Below are 20,580 nucleotides of genomic sequence, written 5' to 3'. Positions count from 1 at the left end.
AATTATGTGATACTCTATTGTGCAGCGGGTGTGTGTGTCTCAAAAAAAGTCTTATCGGCAGTTTCTTTATTAAGAAAACGGAAATGTTCAGTCTTTGGGATCATTCTAATTTGCCACCGCTGCTCTAAAAGGAGTGATGTTTTATAGCAAGAACTCGCTACCCTGTTTAGGACAAAAACATGGCTTCTTTCCTCCTGGACAGCAATTAAAAAAAAAAAGGTAAAGGACCCATGGATGGTTAAGTTCAGTCACACTATGGGGTGTGGCGCTCATCTCACTTTCAGGCCCAGGGAGCCAGCGTTTATCCACAGACAGTTTTCCGGGTCATGTGGCCAGCATGACTAAACCGCTTCTGGTGCAACAGAACACCGTGATGGAAACCAGAGCACACAGAAATGCTGTTTACCTTTCCACCACAGTGGTACCTATTTATCTACTTGCACTGGCGTGCTTTCGAACTGCTAGGTTAGCAGGAGCTGGGACAGAGTAACGGGAACTCAACCCATCGCAGCGATTTGAACCGCCAACCTTCTGATCGGCAAGCCCAAGAGGCTCAGTGGTTTAAATTTATATACCACCCTTCATCTGAAGATCTCAGAGCAGTTCACAAGATAATATATACGGTATATATAATATAAATGCAATGTAATGAGATGAGATGATGCATTTGTCTGCTTAACTAAGAAAATGGCCAGAGATTCCTTCTGAGAGGCTGCTTTCCACAGCTTCTCCCTCCCTGAAGGGAGATGATGTCATCAAGCTGCTTGCCTCACCCAGGCTCTGAGACAGAGGTCTGTATTGCAGTTGAAGAGCAGAGTGGCTTTTTCTAGGCAGGAGGAAAGCCCCGTTTTTTAGGGGTTCAGTTATTGAGCTTTTTTTAGGGAGGAGAAAAAGAAGAAGCTTTTTTGGGGGGGAAACTTCCACAAGAAGATTGCTGTGGATGAAAGCTCCGACTTCCCTTCTAGAGATCAAACAACATTGGAGGTCAGGGCAGGAATCAGTTTTAGTAATGCTAAGGAAAGGGAGCCTGAGATCGACCGTGATCTACCAAAACCTCGTGGGGATCTACCAGTAGATCGCGATCGCTCCGTTGGACATCCTGCCCTAGAAATCCACTGGGGAGCAATAACTTGGGGACAGCTCTGGAAGTCAAGCTGTCTCTTCCTCCCTCTTCTGTACAAGGCTCACCAAGCAAATAGCACAGCTGGGGCCCTAATTGGTAGCAGCTCACCAGGATTAAAGTCAGAGTTCTCTCCTAGCCCATCTGGGAGATGTCAGGAATTGAATCGAGGCCCTTCTGCATTCAAAGCAAATGAACTCAGTCACTGAGTTGAGGTCCTTCCTATTTCATTGCCCACCCCTGACCCCAGTGTTTTCTGAAATGACTGCATATTGTTCCTCTTTATCCCAGGCTTCCTTCCCAGTCCCTTGCACGGTTGTCTTATCTGTTCTGATTTCTAGATTCAACGCCCCTCAGGGCAGGCTAATCTGCTTTATTATTTAAAAAAAGTTACACGCTTGGGTGGTACCGTAAAAATAACCCACTATTGGCAACAGTTCAGAGCACATTGCTTCTACTTGAGTTGCTTGTAGTGTGATACAAGGAAGCAAGACTAGAAACTTCAGATGGAACCTACAGGGACATATATCTCCCTGAGTTCCTTGAGAAGGGAAGGGTGTGGTATAAATTCAAGTGTTACACACCACCCGTCTCCAAGTGGTGCCAGATTCCATGCACTTACCCAGGGTTCGTGTTTCCTTTGGAAATGAGGCAAAGTGGATACTGTGGTGTCTTTATGATACGAGTTTATTTACACACATATACAACCTGAGCCAGGGACACGGGTGGCGCTGTGGGTTAAACCACAGAGCCTAGGACTTGCCGATCAGAAGGTCGGCGGTTTGAATTCCCGCAACGGGGTGAGCTCCCGTAGCCTGGTCCCTGCTCCTGCCAACCTAGCAGTTTGAAAGCACGTCAAAGTGCAAGTAGATAAATAGGTACCACTCCAGCGGGAAGGTAAACGGTGTTTCCGTGCGCTGCTCTGGTTTGCCAGAAGCGGCTTAGTCATGCTGGCCACATGACCCGGAAGGTGTACGCCGGCTCCCTTGGCCAATAAAGCGAGATGAGCGCCGCAACCCCAGAGTCGGCCATGACTGGACCTAACGGTCAGGGGTCCCTTTACCTTTTACAACCTGAGCCCACAGTGGAGGGGTTCACAGCATCAACATCCCAAGAGGGTCTTGTTTCTCCCATAGTCACAGCCTTGGATTTAAACAGAAATCAAACCTTGCTCTCAGACATTGCTCTGACTCTCTCTCCAACTTGCTACCTTTTCCTAGGTCACATCAATGCCCCAAAAAACTCTCAACCCTGGTTTTGTCCTTTTTACCATCTATGAGTTTAGGAAGTGGGGAAAGGGGAGGGGGAGGGGTTCCACCCATTTGCAATCTTCCACAGAGCCCCTTCCTTTGTTCTCCTCAATGGCTCATCACTCAGGCTATCAGCTCACCAGGAGACTAGCTTGGCTACTCCAAGAACTGAAAGCCTTGACTGAATTCTGACACTTGGTAGATCCAGGGATTAGAGGGGTCTTGGCATACAGGCTACTTCCCCCTGCCCAAACAGTAAGATAAGAATTTATGTTATACTTCCTATGTACTTTACAAACACCATTTGGGCTTCTCCTAATTTTACCACAGCAGCATTCCCATCTCATTTACAGGCTTTCATTATTATAATTCTAAAGGCCTGGTTTTCTTTTCTTTTCTTGCATTTTCTGGAGTGCATCCTTTACACTGGTGTTAATTACACTGCAGATTGCTTTGTGGAACTATTTTTCTCCAAGGGGACAAACATTCAGCATTTGTTCTCTTGCCACGTAAGATAATAACCAAATGTATCACAATTAAATCAGACCAATGTACTTTAATTCCTATTAAGGTTCTGCAGTGTATTTTCCTGTGCCATATTTGTAGTACTGTACTTGGCTTATTAAAAATGAGAGAGAGAGAGAGAGAGAGAGAGAGAGAGAGAGGAAGGAAGGAAGGAAGGAAGGAAGGAAGGAAGGAGAAAGAAAGAAAGAAAGAAAGAAAGAAAGAAAGAAAGAAAGAAAGAAAGAAAGAAAGAGAAAGAAAGAGTTGTGTTGTTCTGGACCTCAAATGTTCCTCAATCCTAGATCAGGAACAAGATTGTGTCTTAAGTAGGACAGGAAGACATCCCAACTCACTTACCACAACACATCATGCAGGCTGCCTCTGACAACTAATCTGAAGCAGAATGCAATGGACATTGCTCACTCCAAACACATCTCACCAGTTGCCACAGCTTCACTGGCTGCCTATCTGATTCTGGGCCCAATTCAAAGTTCTGGTGTGTACCCCCAAAACAGCCTGCGCCAAGCTGGTGCCCTCCAGATGTTTCGAACTACAACTGCCATCAGTCCCAGCGCTGGCCCACCATTCAAGTACTTTTTAGTCTAATTCTACAATGCTATATTGGAATTAACAGCACTGTTCTATAATGGCAAAGAGACAGCCTCATATTTATCATTCTCGTCTGTTCTAGTTATAGCAACGCTCCCGGCTTTCTGAGGGTATATTAAAAATGTACACCATCATCAGTTTTCCCAGTGAAATGTTGAAATTGTGAGTTGGTAAAGGTAGAATAGGGACGCAGGTGGCGCTGTGGTCTAAACCACTGAGCCTCTTGGGCTTGCCGATCAGAAGGTCTTGTCCAACAGTCTGTCTCCGTATATGGCAGCTTCTTCAATTCCTATTCATGCTTTTCATTTTGTTGGGAAGTTTAGTGTTCATTCTCCAGGCTGCCGTCACGCAGGCATGGCAATTTAGAACAATTCACACATGCAGAGACACCAAGAGTTCTTTTAAATGAAAAGATGTTTATTAAAAGTGCTTTTAGTTTGTGGTAAAACTACAGTCCCGAGTCCTTGTGATACAGTACAGCTATATACTAAAGGTCCTCTAAAAATAGTTCAAGCAACAAGATTAGACACATGACCTGCAATGCCCTATTAAAAACATAATAATTTGGCCAGATCAACTCTATTGATCAGGAGGCAAGTGCTTCAGTTTCTGTGCATTTACTGGCGTCTGTTGCAGTTCATAGCAGAGGTAGAATGGCTGGGGGCTCCAGGAGGGATACTTGCATGTACCTGCGAAGGAAGAAACCACTCAGTACAAAGAGTTATCAAACTCCCCATTGATAATTCTGCAGCACTTCAAGTACTCGAGATTAGCAGATTGCGTAATCATGATTGGGAAATCTGCACTGGATTTAAGTTAAAAAAGACAAGAGTCACATCTATGGCTGTGGGGTTTATTCTGCTATTTGCAAGTGCCTAGGAATCTCTACTTCTATAAAAGAAAACACGCCTGTGCCTCTGGCCCTTCTGACGGCAGCTGTGTTCGTATTGGTTATCGCTTGGAGCATCCTCAGGGGAGAAGCAATTTCCAATTTTTTTAAAAAAAATAATCCTTGGAGAAAATAAGCCTGAAAGCATATAGGCAACACCAAGTGAGATATCAGAGAGGAGTTCTTAACAGATTTCCTGTGGTCATAGGGGAAGCTACCATTTAACAGTTTCAAAAGCTTTATGCGTCTGACAAAAATCAATTGTTCTTGGTACAAAGTTTAAATTGCATGTGTGTGGCACTCATTATATACATCCTACCCACGCTTTTGAGCCAGGCTGCATGTCATGCTAAGCCAGAATGTTGTGAGGATGAGATGCAGCAAGCCTTAGGTTCACCCATCGCCTAATCTTCCCTCCGGCAGCTGCTTCAGAGTGAGTTTGGAAGCTCTCCCTCCTCTTTTTGGATTAACTTTGAACTTCATGGATTGTTCGGATCCAAACTACTGCGGCTAATCCAAACTGCTGCCTTGTTTCAACAAACCATTTCAAGCCACAGGTTAAGCAGCTGGTTTGTCCGAATGAGCCATTGCTCACGTTTAACCACGGTTTAGGGGTTTCAGAGGCAGGCAGTGCTGGAGTCAATATAAAATGGAAACGGAAGTGTCCAAATTCCTCCTCTGCAAGTGGCAGAGAGGGGAGCACATGAGCCTAAAGCTATCAGCGGCTCATCCTCCTCAGTGAGTCATGGGCAACCTCTTTCTCATTGAAGGGATGAACTCCTTTCAGGTCAAATCTGCCAGGGGCTGCACAGGGTCAAAGTTAGTGGTAGGCAGGCCAGCCTCTTTGATCTCATTAAAGGTAAGGGGACTCCTGACCATTAGGTCCAGTCGTGGCCGACTCTGGGGTTGCGGCACTCATCTCACTTTATTGGCCAAGGGAGCCGGTGTACAGCTTCTGGGTCATGCAGCCAGCATGACTAAGCCGCCTCTGGCAAACCAGAGCAGCGCACGGAAACGCCGTTTACCTTCCCGCCGGAGGGGTACCTATTGATCTACTTGCACTTTGACGTGCTTTCGAACTGCTAGGTTGGCAGGAGCAGGGACCGAGCAACGGGAGCTCACCCCGTCACGGGGATTTGAACCGCCGACCTTCTGATCAGCAAGTCCTAGGCTCTGTGGTTTAACCCACAGCACCACCCGCATCCCATTTTATCTCTTTATATGACCTCTATTCTCTCCCTCCTGCCCTTCCTCTTCCCCACTAACCAGTAGGCTACTGGGCAAGAGACAGATGATTCAACCGCCTGGAAAAAGCAGAGGGCTAACAGAGGATTTTTGAAATTAAGCCAAGGGCCAGATGCAATCCTAGTTTCCCACCCTTGCAATACTGCTAAGCTATGGTTTGGCATTATTTGCAACCTCTCTATTATATTCCCACATGGTGTCCAGCTTTCTTCCTCTTCTAACAGCCATTATTTCCACTGGTCACAATTTTACAGAGCTGCTGAGGTGTTCAGAAAGCAGTTGTTGGCCCAAGAACTTACTTAGCCAGCTTGTATTTCTCCCTTATCGCTTGCTGTGGTCGGTGTGGAGCGTCAAGGCAGGCTTTGTGCAAGTCACTTAGGCAAGGCACTATCTCACCTAGTGAGTAGCCAGTGAAGGCCGCAAGGGTTTCTGGCTGATCAGAAGAAGAGAGATTAGAGTTTTATTATTCCATTCAGGTAAGAACGTGTCACAATCACATACGCTTGGAAAGAGACTCTCCTGCCTTGAGCCAGCATCAAGTTTAGGAGAGACCTCACTCAGTAGCTTTGTTTCAACTTTTCACCAATTGCTGCTGGGTGCAAGGGGAAAAGGCTGCTCGAATAGGCAAGCACAGAGCAAAATCCAGCAGAGAAGCTCCACTCACATCCGGTAGACCCTCTACCCCAGTTATTCCAGGGCAGTGTTTCCCAAACTTGGGTCTCCAGCTGTTTTCTCTGACCACTGGTCCTGCTAGCTAAGGATGATGGGAGTTGTAGTCCAAAAACAGCTGGAGACCTAAGTTTGGGAAACACTTTTTTAGGGGAAAGGGCCGTGGCAAAACACATGCTTTGGGTGCAGACGGTGCCAAGCAGGGCAGGAAGAGAGACTCTGGTATGAAATTCTGAAGAGCCACCAGCAGCCATTGTTGGCAATACTGTGCTATTCAGGTCAATTTGCTGACTTTGTATAAGGCAGCTTCCTTGTGCTCCACTTGTACGCAATACAACCTTGGTTTTCCACCGCCCTACACAGGAGGTAGTGGCTCCTTTCATGAGAAGCAGCCCATACTAAAGTGCACCGCCCAGGAAGGGACACTGCAGAGTTGTGCTTTCATGAACGCTTGGGAAACGCTTATGTCAGGGGTTCAGGAGCAGAGGCGAGGGCAAGGGAGGAAACAGAGAGCGAGGGGGAGGAGGCAGAAGAAAGGATGAGTGATGACGACGACCCGAGATCTCCGAGCCTTTCCAGTGAATCAGAAGATTCACAAAAAGGAGCACCAGTGGCCAGGGCAAGGGGGGAGACTAGGGGAACACCCCAGGAAGAAAGAGCCAGAGGGGACTCAGAGGGGAGCAGTTGGAGATCGGGACCAACGTCACCGCCAGAGAGTAGGAAAGAGGAAGAGCGCCAGGGAGCAAGCGCTGGCAGCTCGCAACAGGAGGGAGGGCATGAGTCAGGAGTGGCCACACCTTCATCGGGGAGCGAAGTGACGGTTAGACAGAAAGTGGAAGGTTGGGCGCGCGCGCCAAGTTCAAATGCACAGGAAGGTGGCGTAGTAGGCAGCCCGGAAAGGGAGCCAGGTCCTAAAGCCCGGCGCAAGGAGACAGGAGAGTCAGGGGGGTCAGCGTCAGAAGAATCCCGGAAGGAAGAGACCCAGGGGGGCAGAGGGACCCAGAGGAGAACTGTCAGGCGGAAAAGGTGGAGCAGGGCTAGGATATTAAGTTGGTGCGCAAGGGGCGGAGACTCAGACGGAGCTTCGCCGATCTAAGCATAAGACGTAGGGTTGCACGCAGCAGCTCGAGAATGGAGACTGTAACTCAATAAAGACTTTTATTTAACGATCGCTGGCTAGCGTGATCCTCTGTGAGCTAGGATCTGGAAGTAACCCTGACAGTAAGCTCCGTCTCATCAAATTGTGGGCATCCACGGCCTCGCGGAGAGGAGGGAAAGCGGGTGCCTACAAGAGAGCTCACGAACGGCAGACAATATGACGGCCGAACAGCAAATAACGGAACTCAGAGAAGCAGTTTCACGACTGAATGCCGAGGCGCTGGCGTCCAGGAAGAGAGAGGAGGAAGCAGCTGCCGCCTACAGGGATCTCCAGGTCAGGTTGGACGTGCTTACGAAGCAAGGGCAACAGACACCCAAATCAGAGGGGATTGGGTTGGGGAGACGCACAGGCGGTCTAGTCTCGCACTTCGATGGGAATTTGCAACAGTACCCCAACTTTAGAGCAGACGTAATGTGTGCACTGCAACTACTGCACAAAGACTTTAGAGATGAACAAGAGAAAGTGGGGTTCATCATGTCCCATTTGCATGGAGACGCAAAAGCATGGCTGCGCAATTTGTGGAGAGATAAGGATCCTGCGCTCCAAAATGCGGACGCCTTTATTAAAGCGATGGATGGCTGTTTTTTATCAAGCATTGACGTGGATCTTGCCCGAAAGGAGGTGCATGGACTAAGGCAAGGGAGGGCCAGCGTAAGGCAGTATCATGCCCGCTTTTTCGCTTTGGTCAGTGCCCTGGAATGGGACAGAGATTCGGCTCCTGTCAGAGACCTTTTTTGGGAGGGCTTGCACAACTCGGTTAAAGATGAGATTGCGAGGGGGGAGAGACCCCGGACCACGCAGGAGATCGTTCAGAGGGCGCTGGCGGTGGGGGTGCGGCTGGAAGAACGTCCGTGGAGCAGGGACGAAGGGCGCAGCGGGCGCGAACCAGCCAGGGGCTCCTCCTTCCTTCCCAGAGAAGCAGCGCGTGCGCAATCCACGCCTCCAACAGGGGAGGGGTGGAACCGATGGAGGTCGGGAGTGCAAGGGCTCAGTCAGCAGCCAGAGCCCTAGCATCGGCAGCAGTGAAAGCGAAGCCTCCTAGAGGGAACAGGAAGTGTTATATCTGCGAGGATCCAGGGCATATGGCGAAAGAGTGTCCCCAGAGGCTCCACAAGCACACTGCAGCCTCAGCAATGGTGACTGCAGCAACGCAGCACGGAGAACCACACCAGGGAAACGACGATGTCTGGCTGGAGGAAGAGGCACTGGGGCCCAGCCAGACGTGTCAGTGAAGCAGTCCCCAGAGAGTTTACCGTCCATGGACCCCCTCCCGCCCAAGCCAGTAGTGAGGCTCACCGCATCGCTCCAGCTACCCAATGGAATCACCATGGACGTGCCAATCACCGTCGACTCGGGAAGCAATGCAGACTTCATAGGGCAGGACTTTGTCGACCGGCACGCTATACAGTTGCTGCCTGCCACGCTGCCCCTGCAGGTTGTCACGGTGGATGGCAGGGAGCTGTTAGGGGGGCAAGTGGTGAAGCAGACGCCACCTATGGTGCTGCGCCTTGGAAATCACAGGGAAATCATCAGCTTCAACGTCACTCAACTCTCGGACACGCCTATTGTATTGGGCATGAGTTGGCTGGACAAGCACAGCCCGACGCTGGCTTGGTACCAGAGGCAGCTGACCTTCGGCTCTTCCTTTTGTGCTGAACACTGCATCATGCCCCAGCAGGAAGGGGAGCAAGAGGAGTCACAGATGCTGCTAGGCACGCTGCAAGCGATTCCCCACAAGTACGCAGAATTTTTGGAGGTTTTCTGCGAGAAGGAGGCAGACAAGCTACCCCCCCACAGACCATATGACTGCAAAATTGACCTGCTGCCGGGGGCGGCGCTGCCCAAAGGGAAGCTGTATTCCATGTCTGAAGACGAACTGCAGGAACTCAAAGAGTTCATAGATCATAATTTGAAGCGCGGTTTCATCCGAGAGTCCCAGGCAGCGGGGGGCAGTCCTGTATTCTTTGTGAAGAAGCGAGACACGCCCCAAAAAAGACTCGTAGTGGACTACCGCATTTTGAACAGTGTCACCAAGCCATCGGACTTCCCCATGCCCCGAATCGACGACCTCCTCGCAAAAGTACGCAAGGGCAGCGTGTTCACCAAGTTGGACCTGCGAGGGGCGTACAACCTCATTCGCATGCGGGAGGGAGATGAGTGGAAGACAGCCATGTTCACGCCCCTGGGCACCTACGAATATAGAGTTATGCCTTTTGGATTGCAAAATGGCTCCCACGTTTTTCAAGCTTTCATGCATCACGTGTTGGCGGGGCTCCTCTACAAGACGTGCGTCTGTTTCTTGGATGACATCCTGATCTTTTTGGAATCGCAGCAGGAGCATGACAGACACGTCAGGGAAGTGCTGAGCAGGCTCCAGCAACATAGGCTTTACGCCAAGCTGGAGAAGTGCCAATTCGACGTGACGGAGGTGGATTTCCTGGGCTACAAGTTGTCTGACAAGGGGCTCGCCATGGACAGCGCCAAGGTTCGAGCGGTGTTGGATTGGAAAAGCCCACGCAACCGGAAGGAGGTCCAACGGTTTGTCGGCTTCGCGAACTTCTATCGCAAGTTCATCAAAGGCTTCGCTATGCAGACAGCGGCCATCACGGACACGCTCAGTTCCAAGAAAAAGAAGTTCATCTGGACAGCGCAGGCGGAGCAGTCTTTTCAGGCACTCAAGCGTCTTTTCGCGTCGGAGGAACAGCTGCTTCATGTCGACCCCAGCAGGCCGATGAGAGTTGAAACAGACGCCTCGGACAGGGCCGTCGGAGCAGTCCTGCTGCAGAAGGACCCGCAGGGGGTTTGGAGGCCCGGAGCGTTTTACTCCAGGAAGCTCAGCAAGTCCGAACAGAACTACACCATCTGGGACAGGGAGTTGCTGGCTATTCATGCAGCGTTCAAAGCATGGAGGCACTTCCTGATTGGAGCCAAGCACACGGTGCAGGTCTGCACGGACCACAAGAATCTGGAGCACTGGCGCACGGCACAGTTCCTGAACCAGAGGCAGATACGTTGGGCTGAGTTCTTTGCGAACTTCGACTTCCGGATAGAGTATGTCCCGGGGGACACCAACATCATGGCGGACGCGCTCTCCCGTAAGCCACAGTATCTGGAGGACGCCACGCCAGCGGCCGCCATGCACATCTTCGCACCAACAGTGTGGGCGTGCGCTGCGGCGACAGTGGACCTGGAGGCGGTGCGACGAGCGTTGCAGAATGACTCCTTCGCGCAAGCAAAGATGGCAGAGATGCAAAGGGGCACGGCAGCGACCGACGGGTTCCAGCTGAGAGATGGATTGCTCATCCGCAAAGGGGCCATCTACGTGCCGGGAGACGAACTTCGCGCCAAGGTACTGCATCAGCTGCACGACGCGCCCACTGCCGGGCACTTTGGCAAGGAGAAGACGGTGGAATTAGTCGCCAGGGATTTCTGGTGGCCCGGAATGAGAGGGGAGGTCGCGGACTATGTGGCGAGGTGCGACACCTGTCAGAGGGCCAAACCAGTGCACAGACCGCCGGCCGGACTGTTGGAACCGCTGCAAACTCCGGTCGAGCCATGGGAGAGAGTCGCCCTGGACTTCGTCACGGATCTGCCCAGCTCGAGGGGCAAGACGGCCGTGCTGGTGGTGGTGGACTTGTTCTCCAAGATGGCACATTTCATCCCGTGTGCGAAGGTGGCCACGGCGGAACAAACCGCCAAACTGTTCATAGACCACGTGTTCAAGGTTCACGGTCTGCCACGGTCTATTCTGTCCGACCGCGGGCGGCAGTTCATCTCGAATTTCTGGCAGAAGCTGATGGGCTTCCTAAACGTCAAGATCAACCTGGCGTCGGCGAGACACCCGCAGACCAACGGGCAAGCGGAGCGGGTCAATGCCATCATGCAGCAGTACCTGAGATGCTATGCGAATCAACAGCCTGCGACGTGGGTGGATTACCTGCCGCTCGCCGAGTTCGCCTACAACAACACGAAGCACGTGTCCACGGGGGTCACGCCGTTCTTCGCCAACAACGGGAGGCACCCCAGAACCTTCCCGGGACTGGAAAGACTGGTGGAGGGGGAGCCGCAGACAGCAGATGCGTTCGCGTCGGAGTTGCAGGAGGTCCACGATCAGCTGCGGCGGCACCTGGAGCTGGCCAAACACGCATACAAGGTGCAGGCAGACAAACACAGAAGGGTTGGCGAAGAGATCCATGTGGGAGACTGGGTCTGGTTAGCAGCCCACGCAGTGCCGGCCAGGTCATTGGCCAAGAAGAAACTAGGGCATAAGCAACTGGGGCCCTACCAAGTCGAAGAGCAGGTCAACCCGGTGGCCTTCAGGCTGGCGCTTCCGGAGGGTTCCAGAATGCATCCGGTGTTCCACAGATCGGTGCTCACTCCCTACAAGGCACCGCACAGGTTTCAGGAACCCGGAACGGCGCCGAGTCCGCTCCGAGAGGGAACCAGGCAACGGGGAGTGGCACAGGAGGTGCGCCTCAACGAAGTCACGGAGATTTTGGACTCCAGATGGGGGGAAGAGGGGGTAGAATACCTTCTCGCTAAGGAGGGCACCCCGGCCAGTGCCAACAGCTGGGTGCCGGGCTACGCTTTAGATGAACCTCTGCTCAAGGAAGAGTTTCATGCCCTCTTCCCCCATAGGCCAATGCCAGCGGACTTTTTCGACGACTGGCTTTTCACGCCCACGCTTTCAGCCAGCACGTTCCGGGGGTTCGACTCGGATGAGGAACCGACACGAGACGCCCGTTCCCCGGAGGGGTCGCCCTCGGGATCTGCTTCAGAACCCTCGTATTGGTGGGATGATCGACCGGAGGAGCAGTGGCGCAGGAAGTGGCTGGAGGGTCCAGGACGAGCAACGCCTCCAGAAGGAAGCGAGGGAGAGACGGACATGGACGTTTTCGGGGACGACCAGGGTCTCGAGCACGGCGGCACAGAGATGGAAGCAGAGGTGACCGTCGTCGACGAGAGCAGGGAGGAAGAACCGGAAGACTTCGGATGGAGGCCCGCCACGGGAAGCGAACTGTACCCGACATTCGTCCCTTTGACACTGCAGCACCCAGTTCCCGCACCGGAAGGAGGGGAGGGGGGAAGAGGGGGCTTCGAGGAGGGATGGATGTCAGGGGTTCAGGAGCAGAGGCGAGGGCAAGGGAGGAAACAGAGAGCGAGGGGGAGGAGGCAGAAGAAAGGATGAGTGATGACGACGACCCGAGATCTCCGAGCCTTTCCAGTGAATCAGAAGATTCACAAAAAGGAGCACCAGTGGCCAGGGCAAGGGGGGAGACTAGGGGAACACCCCAGGAAGAAAGAGCCAGAGGGGACTCAGAGGGGAGCAGTTGGAGATCGGGACCAACGTCACCGCCAGAGAGTAGGAAAGAGGAAGAGCGCCAGGGAGCAAGCGCTGGCAGCTCGCAACAGGAGGGAGGGCATGAGTCAGGAGTGGCCACACCTTCATCGGGGAGCGAAGTGACGGTTAGACAGAAAGTGGAAGGTTGGGCGCGCGCGCCAAGTTCAAATGCACAGGAAGGTGGCGCAGTAGGCAGCCCGGAAAGGGAGCCAGGTCCTAAAGCCCGGCGCAAGGAGACAGGAGAGTCAGGGGGGTCAGCGTCAGAAGAATCCCGGAAGGAAGAGACCCAGGGGGGCAGAGGGACCCAGAGGAGAACTGTCAGGCGGAAAAGGTGGAGCAGGGCTAGGATATTAAGTTGGTGCGCAAGGGGCGGAGACTCAGACGGAGCTTCGCCGATCTAAGCATAAGACGTAGGGTTGCACGCAGCAGCTCGAGAATGGAGACTGTAACTCAATAAAGACTTTTATTTAACGATCGCTGGCTAGCGTGATCCTCTGTGAGCTAGGATCTGGAAGTAACCCTGACAGCTTATTTTTTATACCAGCCATATCCTTTACCTCACAAAATTCCTAAAGCAGATGTTGGGAAGGTGCCAGTGAAAAATCTCATTTATGCCTATAAAGTTAATAAGGTAGCAGGTGTAGAACAGATGCAGCAACAAAGATCCATTAAGGTCAACTAAACCCATAGGAGTGCCTGGTGTGCTTTGGTCCATGGGGTCACGAAGAGTCGGACATGACTAAACAACAAAACAACAAACCCATAGTTGTTTTTAACCCAGAAAGCTCCGGAGTTCATTTCTCTGCAGAGTTAATAGCCTCCTGAGTGACAAAAATGTAATTGTGTTGGACTGAAGGATTTCTACTGCGTCAGCCATTTTTTAAGTTTGTTGCTTTAAAAAAAAGGGAAAGCTAAACCTTGTGTCAAGGCACATTCCTGTTTTGTACCCAGTTTCATTCTTTGAAGGGTTTGAACACACCGGGAGCCAGCAAGCTGTAAGGAGTTGGTTAATATTCAAAAGTCAGGCTTACCCAAAAATGCCTGTTCACGGTGTAGTTTGCAAGACAGTAAGCAGCTGCTGCCATTTGTGAGGGAAGGTACTTCAAGAATGGATCAGCTTCAAGGAGACTCAGCTCTGCTACATACTAAAGAGAATTGGACACCATTTTAATCACAGGGAAATCAAGAGATTCAAGTCTATCCCATAGTTTCTCTACCAGCCTTCCAGATGTTGGACTGCAACTCCCATATCCCATTGGCCATGGTGATTTTATAGCTGGTGTTTATATATTTTGGTGTTTTTAGTTCGATGGGAAGGAGAAGGAGGAGGAGGAGGAGGAGGAGGAGGAGGAGGAGGAGACGACGACGACTAATAATAATGTCACCATTTGTGGAAAACTGATGGGGCACAGCAACAGCAGGCATTTAAAGTGCTCTTATAAAGTACTCTTTAAGAGCATGACTTCCCCCAAAGAACACTGGGAACTGTAGTTTGCCAAGGGTGCTGAGAAGTATAGCTCTGTGACGGGTCTAACAACTCTCAGCACCTTAAACCAGCTATAGTTCCCATGACTTTTTTTGGGGGGGAGGGGAGCCATGACTATTTGAAGTGGCATGGTAGTGTTTTAAATTAAGGTGTAGTTGTGACCATGGTCAACACTGTAAAACATGTCATCCATAGTTCAATATGGACTAATAAGTGTGACTAGACCCAATATTTAGTTTAGCAGATTTAGAACATTTTTATAAATCTAAACTAGTGCTGCAAATTGCTTGTGAGTTTTGTTTTGCCCCAGTAGCCCAGGAAGGGGAAATGTTTCCTCTTAACTTACACCCCCCAAAAAAAATTGTATGAGAGAGCTCTCTCATAGATTTCTACTGCCCATGGCTACCTCAGTCTCAGTTTTGGTCAAGAATGGTGGTCACCACTGAAATGCAGACAGACAGACGCAGGACTGGACAGGGGCACAACAGAGGCAGCAGGCAAAGACTGAAACTGAACCAGCTCAGTCGGTAGAGCATGGACTCTTAATCTCAGGGTCGTGGGTTTGAGTCTTACATTAGGCAAAAGATTCCTGCAATGCAGGGGGTTGGGCTAGATGACCCTCATGGTCCCTTCCAACTCTACAATTCTGTTAATTCTACGACACATATCCTTCTCTAGAGAAGATGCAGCTGGAGGGGCACTGGCATCAGAGAAGTTAGGCTAATGATTTTTTATTATTATTACTTGGTCTGGATGGCCTTTGAAGTGTTTGCCATACAGGTCATATCCTTACCCTTGCAAAGTTCTCTGTCTTGATGCTGACACCATGAAGTTGCAAATACTGGAAGAGAAACTGGTTGATGGTTGGAACAGTCAAGTCAAAAGCAAGGACTTTGAGGAGCAGGTGTTCCATTTTGAGCAGCTGTTTTTTAGTGTAGGTATCATCGGTTATATACACAAATTCTTTGACTTCTGGCGGATAGATTTCTTCATATTTCCTGGGGATCAGAAGAAATAGCAACCTACAAAGGCTTACCGCATATTTTAAATTCTGCTTCATTAAGATAATCCCTTGGCATCACCATCCTGAGACTGCCAGGCACAAGAGAAACAGGGTCTTCTCAGTGGTGGTCCCACACTTTCAGAACCACTTCAAGTGATTTGTATACTGCACCACCAGCACATGCATTATGTTATCATTATGGCCTAAACAAAAGAATCTGTTTATACCTTTCAGAATAGACTTCATTCAGACCAAGATAACATTATGCCAGGCTCCTGGAATATGTCTTGGTCCCTATACAAACCTGTTACTGAACCGTTTGGATGCTAACCATAAAATGGTCCCAATCTTAAAGTATGTAAACACTCTTAAGAATTTGAACAAAGTTTTAATTCACCAGCTGGAAGAGACGACCCATTGAATGTTAGAACAATGGACCAATAGTACAGATGTGAGTTACCTGTAGTCACAAAACCGATAATAAAATTTGATTACATAAGATAAATGCACCCTTAGTAAGTTATATTATATTTATTCTGCACTTCCTTCAAGCAACTCATGTTGACATGTATGATCATCTCTCCTTCTCCTTATTCCAATAACCACCCTGTGGGATAGGTTAGACCAAGAGGTAAGCAATTTGATACAAGGTCATCCAGTAAATTTTGTGGCTGAGCAGGGATATGATTCTGGGTCTCCCGGGCTAATCCCCACACAAATAACTAAAGCATACCAACTTGTTTGATTTCCTCACTCTCTGAACTTGAGATCCACAAACTATTCAGGTGGATTAAGGTTGTAGATGCAAGTGAAACATTTGCTTGCTAAAAAAATGTACCTACAGTGATTTCAGCAGCAACTGAACATCATTGGGACCTGCTCACAGGAGCCACCGGCAATGAAAAAGCAAGTGAAAACCCACTTTGTCCTGCAAACCAGTGATGGGTCCAAACAACATCTGAAGACTGTTAGCCCACTCTCCAAGTATCTCTATGGGGAAACAGGGTTGTAGTCCATTGGCAGAGCACAATGGAGAAGGCGCCAGGCTTCAATTCTTGGCATCTCCCAATTTGGCCTGGGCAATAGCCCTGTTTGTAACACAGGAGTGTAGGCAGTAATGACCTAGAATGGCGCGGGGAACCTGCAGCCATCTACACGGATTCCAGCTCTCACCAGCCTCAGCCGCTATTGCCAGTGGCAAGGAATGATGGGAGTTGGAGTCTAGCTGGAGAGCTGCAGGTCCCCCCACCCATGAGCTAGATAGACTAACTTGGAATAAAGTGGCTTCCTGCCTTTGCTAGGACACATGAGCACTCAAGAGACAGATCCGGACAAGTCTCACCAGGTGGCCCTAAACAGTTGTCATCTGCCAAAGGTTTGCTCGCTCACGCAAGCCTACTTACGCAGCTAGGAGAACTGCCGCCGTTCCCACAAGCTGAAGCTTTCCTCTGAGGACAGACATGCAAGAGAGAAAGCGGTCCAAGTAGTTCACAGCAAGGTACACCGTTTCAGTACGAAGCTTATATTCTTCACCGACTTCTACCAGCCAGTCCACCAAGATTGCACGCATACTCGAGGTGATATCAGGCTGCTTCCTCAAGTAGCATGCTCTGGGCCTGTATTTCACCTGCATGGAAAGAGTTCGGCCTCAGAATAAGGAGGTGTAAGTGTGTGTGTGTGTGTGTAGGTGAGAAGCCCCTCTGTGAGTTAATTTACAGGAAGTTTGAATTCAAGATGTCCATGATACTAAACCGAGACTGTTCCTCCAGAGGGCAGAACTAAACTTTGCATTTGAGTGCAATTTAGGCTCCATAAGCTGAAGTTCATACTCACGGCATGAATATCAGAAAGAAGGGAGGATGCAGAGTGCATGTTACACTGGTGCTATCTCTGAGCCAAGGCTACAGTGAGCTCCTTAAAAGTGCCACTCACTTCAGCTTCTCTCAAGTAGCGATGAATATCTTCTGCATATTCCGCAGCACACATGACGTCCTCTTTATAACACTGAAGATCCTCATCTTGGGACTGCAACGACTTATCCACCAGCATCGGAGAGCCTGGATTCACCAACATATTACCGGGAAGAATGATTTTTAAAATATATTAAAAAAATGTTAAGTTAGCCATTAGTTTCAGTGTATGCTTCCATCAGCAGAAGTCATAAACCCTTAGATTTCTTGGATGTTATAGGCTACATACACTGTAATTTAAAAAGAAGGCTTAGTAGGCTATGGTTTTCCAGACATTGTTGGAGCCCAACTCTCATCAGCACCAGCCAGAATGGCTACTGGTCAAGGGCCAACAACCTCTGGAGGGTCACAGGTTTCTACCATCATCAACACTGCCCCTGCTAGGCCATTGGACATACCATTGGACATACTCAAGCTCAGCAGCAGGTGAATGTTGGGTCTTTGGGTGCAGGTATCAACTTCACACATGCTGGATTCTTCCACAGCCATACAGCTGTACCTGTTTTTCCCTTCCACTTCATCTCTGTAAACAGCAAAACCTTGCTTGGACGCTACGCAGACTGGCATCATATTCTTGCCAGTAGTTAAAGCAGGACAGACATTTTCGGATCCAGAGAAGCCTCTCAGCCTGTTTGCTCCCTGAAAAGAAGAATGAGAATCTTCTTGGTAGGGACAGCCTATATTCCTGCTTCAAGGAGTGCAGGAAAAGATGCATTTCAGTTCAGTTCGCTTACAATATTTCTATGCCGCTTTTCGCTTGAATGAATCACAAAGCAGCTTGCAAATAATAAATAGCAACAATGTAATAGTACAGTGGTACCTCGGGTTAAGTACTTAATTTGTTCTGGAGGTCCGTTCTTAACCTGAAACTGTTCTTAACCTCAAGCACCACTTTAGCTAATGGGGCCTCCTGCTGCTGCTGCTGCGCCGCTGGAGCACGATTTCTGTTCTCATCCTGAAGCAAAGTTCTTAACCTGAAGCATTATTCCTGCGTTAGTGGAGTCTGTAACCTGAAGCGTATGTAACCTGAGGTACCACTATACATCACAAATACAACATGAATTGTAGAGAGTAATTAACAGATCGTCAGCAAAACAATGGCAAATAATCAGTAAAACAGACACATTCTATAAAACCCTATTAACTAAAAAAATAATAAGTGAAGCAGCACAAACCCAACAATAGTCATCTTATAAGATTCACAAAGTACTCCAGCACTCATAATTCACAAAGCAATATTAACCAAAGAAAAGCTCTCTTGCAAATGTGGAAGTCCTTGCACAGGATTTCTGTTGGGCAGGCTCCCTTAATGTTTTACTGGCCAATTAAAACAGATGGGCAGTATACCCTGGCTTTCTGATAGCGGATAGCTCAGTAGGTAGAGCATAAGCCTCTTAATCTTAGGGTTGTGGGTTCAAGCCCCACGTTGGGTGAAAGATTTCTGCATTGCATTGTAGGGGGTTGGATGAGATGACCGCCATGGTCTCTTCCAACTCTACAATTCTATGATTCACAACCTAGCAACCAAAAACAAACTAAGCACTGTTGAATTTCTCTGTCTCTCTGGCTCTCTCCACCCCCACGACTCAATCTTCCACTCAATTCATCAAAAGACACATACACATAATGCCCCTGGCAGCAACTCCCTTCGTAAAGCCCCTAGGGCTGGAGGCTGGGACAAGGCAGGTAGAAAAAGCCCTTGCCTGCTTGCCAGAACAAAGTTTCATTCCTCTCACAGTGCTTCTGGAAACAGCTCCCTTATGAAGGCTGGAGGGTAGGGCAAGGCATATGGATTGTGGCCTCTGAAAGCCTTCAGTTCCCCAAAACTGTAGTTTGGGAGCCCATGGTGCTCTTTCTTGTTGAGGGCCAGCAGGACAAGGGAAATGTGAGAGGTCTTTCCCAGATCAAGCCAAAAAATACTCCTACATTCCAATGTAGCTGCACAGAACTTGCAAGAATACAAGGAGTGGGCAGAATGTAGGTACAAGTCTGTGACACTGATCTGTCAGTGAATACGCCACTGACAATAGTGCTGGAGTTTTAATCTTATGTTGCTTCCTACTTGGTTGCTCATTGGTAAGAAAACATAGCTGCTTGCAAAAAGCTATGGAAGGAGTCTTGGCTTGTTCACACCAAAGGGTGTGCGACTTGTTTAAACTGCATCCTAGTACACCGAAGCACAAGTGAAATATACTCAGAGTCCTGCAGTGATTTCATGCTCTTTATTGCAGCTTGTAAAACAGTGATTCAATTTCCCCCCAAACCTCAGGCCTTTATAGACATTATTTACAAAATGAGTCCCGTCTGATTGGCTGATTCTGCTTCCCTCCTGGAGCCTGATTGGTCTCCTCCTGCAGGCCAATCAGTTGTTGCATTCTACGATCCTACCAGCCTAACAGGCTGATTAACTTCCTCCTGGAGCCTGATTGGTCTTCTCCTTCAAGCCAATCAGTTGTTGCCTTCTAGGATCCTACCTGCCTATTGTTCTAGGATCCAAGCTTAGTACATAACAACAAGTTAATGCATTGTGAAAGAAGGTGGGCAGGGAAGACTCTGAAGCAGAAGGCAGCCTGCAAATGAGCTGGAAAACTCCAACACGAAACAGAGACTAAAGTTAACGGCAAATCAGTATTCCAAGGGAGCCCTGGCAATCCAGCACCAGAAGACATTTTGGTTTTGAAGCAACCATCATTAGTACTCCATATCAGTACAGAACACTGCATGGTGTGGCTATTTACCATTCAGCACGTAGAGACACTGTGTCTGTAATTTCCATGACTGAATACCAGGCGTTTCAAGCTACACAGAGAAGGGGTGGGAGGGTGGGGAGCTCAGCCAAAGTGGTTCAGCCAGGCTAGTCTTGTAGCATCTTAAAAAGACATGGATTTAACTGCAGCACAAACCTTTGGAAATGGAAGTCCACAATTTTGATGCAGAAGCATTGCCCTCAGTTGGTACACAAAGTTATAGGTAAAAGGTAAAGGTAAAGGACCCCTGGATGGTGAAGTCCAGTCAAAGGAGACTATGGGGTGCAGCATGCATCTTGCTTTCAGGCCAAGGGAGTCAGCATTTGTCCACAGACAGCTTTCCGGGTCATGTGGCCAGCATGACTAAACCACTTCTGGCACAACAGAACACCTTATCTTTTACACATAGTTATAACACACACAGGGAGAAAAAAAATAAGGCCAAAAGGCCACACAAGGCCAAGGGGGCCAGTGGCATTTCTACACAAACCTCACATAGCTGTGGACGGCAGACCTGCTTACTTTTTTATATATAATTTTATTATTATTTTTTTTAAAAAAGTATAAACATACAACAAAAACCAATTC

At 49.2% G+C, this 20,580-nt stretch overlaps 1 protein-coding gene across 4 annotated transcripts in view; it reads right to left on the bottom strand.

Annotated features, from left to right (window-relative positions):
• Positions 1 to 3,879: 3,879 nt before the first annotated feature.
• The window catches only part of CCNA1 (cyclin A1), a 33,742-nt gene continuing 17,041 nt past the window's right edge, over positions 3,880 to 20,580 (bottom strand). For all 4 annotated transcript variants that reach the window (XM_082221584.1, XM_082221587.1, XM_082221586.1 and 1 more), the window contains 7 exons: positions 17,653 to 17,884; positions 17,208 to 17,335; positions 16,679 to 16,902; positions 15,066 to 15,270; positions 13,818 to 13,931; positions 5,917 to 6,050; positions 3,880 to 4,172 (listed from right to left, as the gene is read on the bottom strand). In XM_082221584.1, the coding sequence (XP_082077710.1) occupies positions 4,121 to 4,172; positions 5,917 to 6,050; positions 13,818 to 13,931; positions 15,066 to 15,270; positions 16,679 to 16,902; positions 17,208 to 17,335; positions 17,653 to 17,884 (1,089 nt within the window). In that variant the 3' untranslated portion in view covers positions 3,880 to 4,120. The remainder of the gene's footprint in view (positions 4,173 to 5,916; positions 6,051 to 13,817; positions 13,932 to 15,065; positions 15,271 to 16,678; positions 16,903 to 17,207; positions 17,336 to 17,652; positions 17,885 to 20,580) is intronic.

Source organism: Podarcis vaucheri, assembly GCF_965113315.1.
Source record: "Podarcis vaucheri genome assembly, chromosome: 4".
In the NCBI taxonomy this organism is placed as follows: Eukaryota; Metazoa; Chordata; class Lepidosauria; order Squamata; family Lacertidae; genus Podarcis; species Podarcis vaucheri.
The sequence above is the reverse complement of the archived record's forward strand: the minus strand, read 5'-3'. Positions and strand labels throughout refer to the sequence as shown.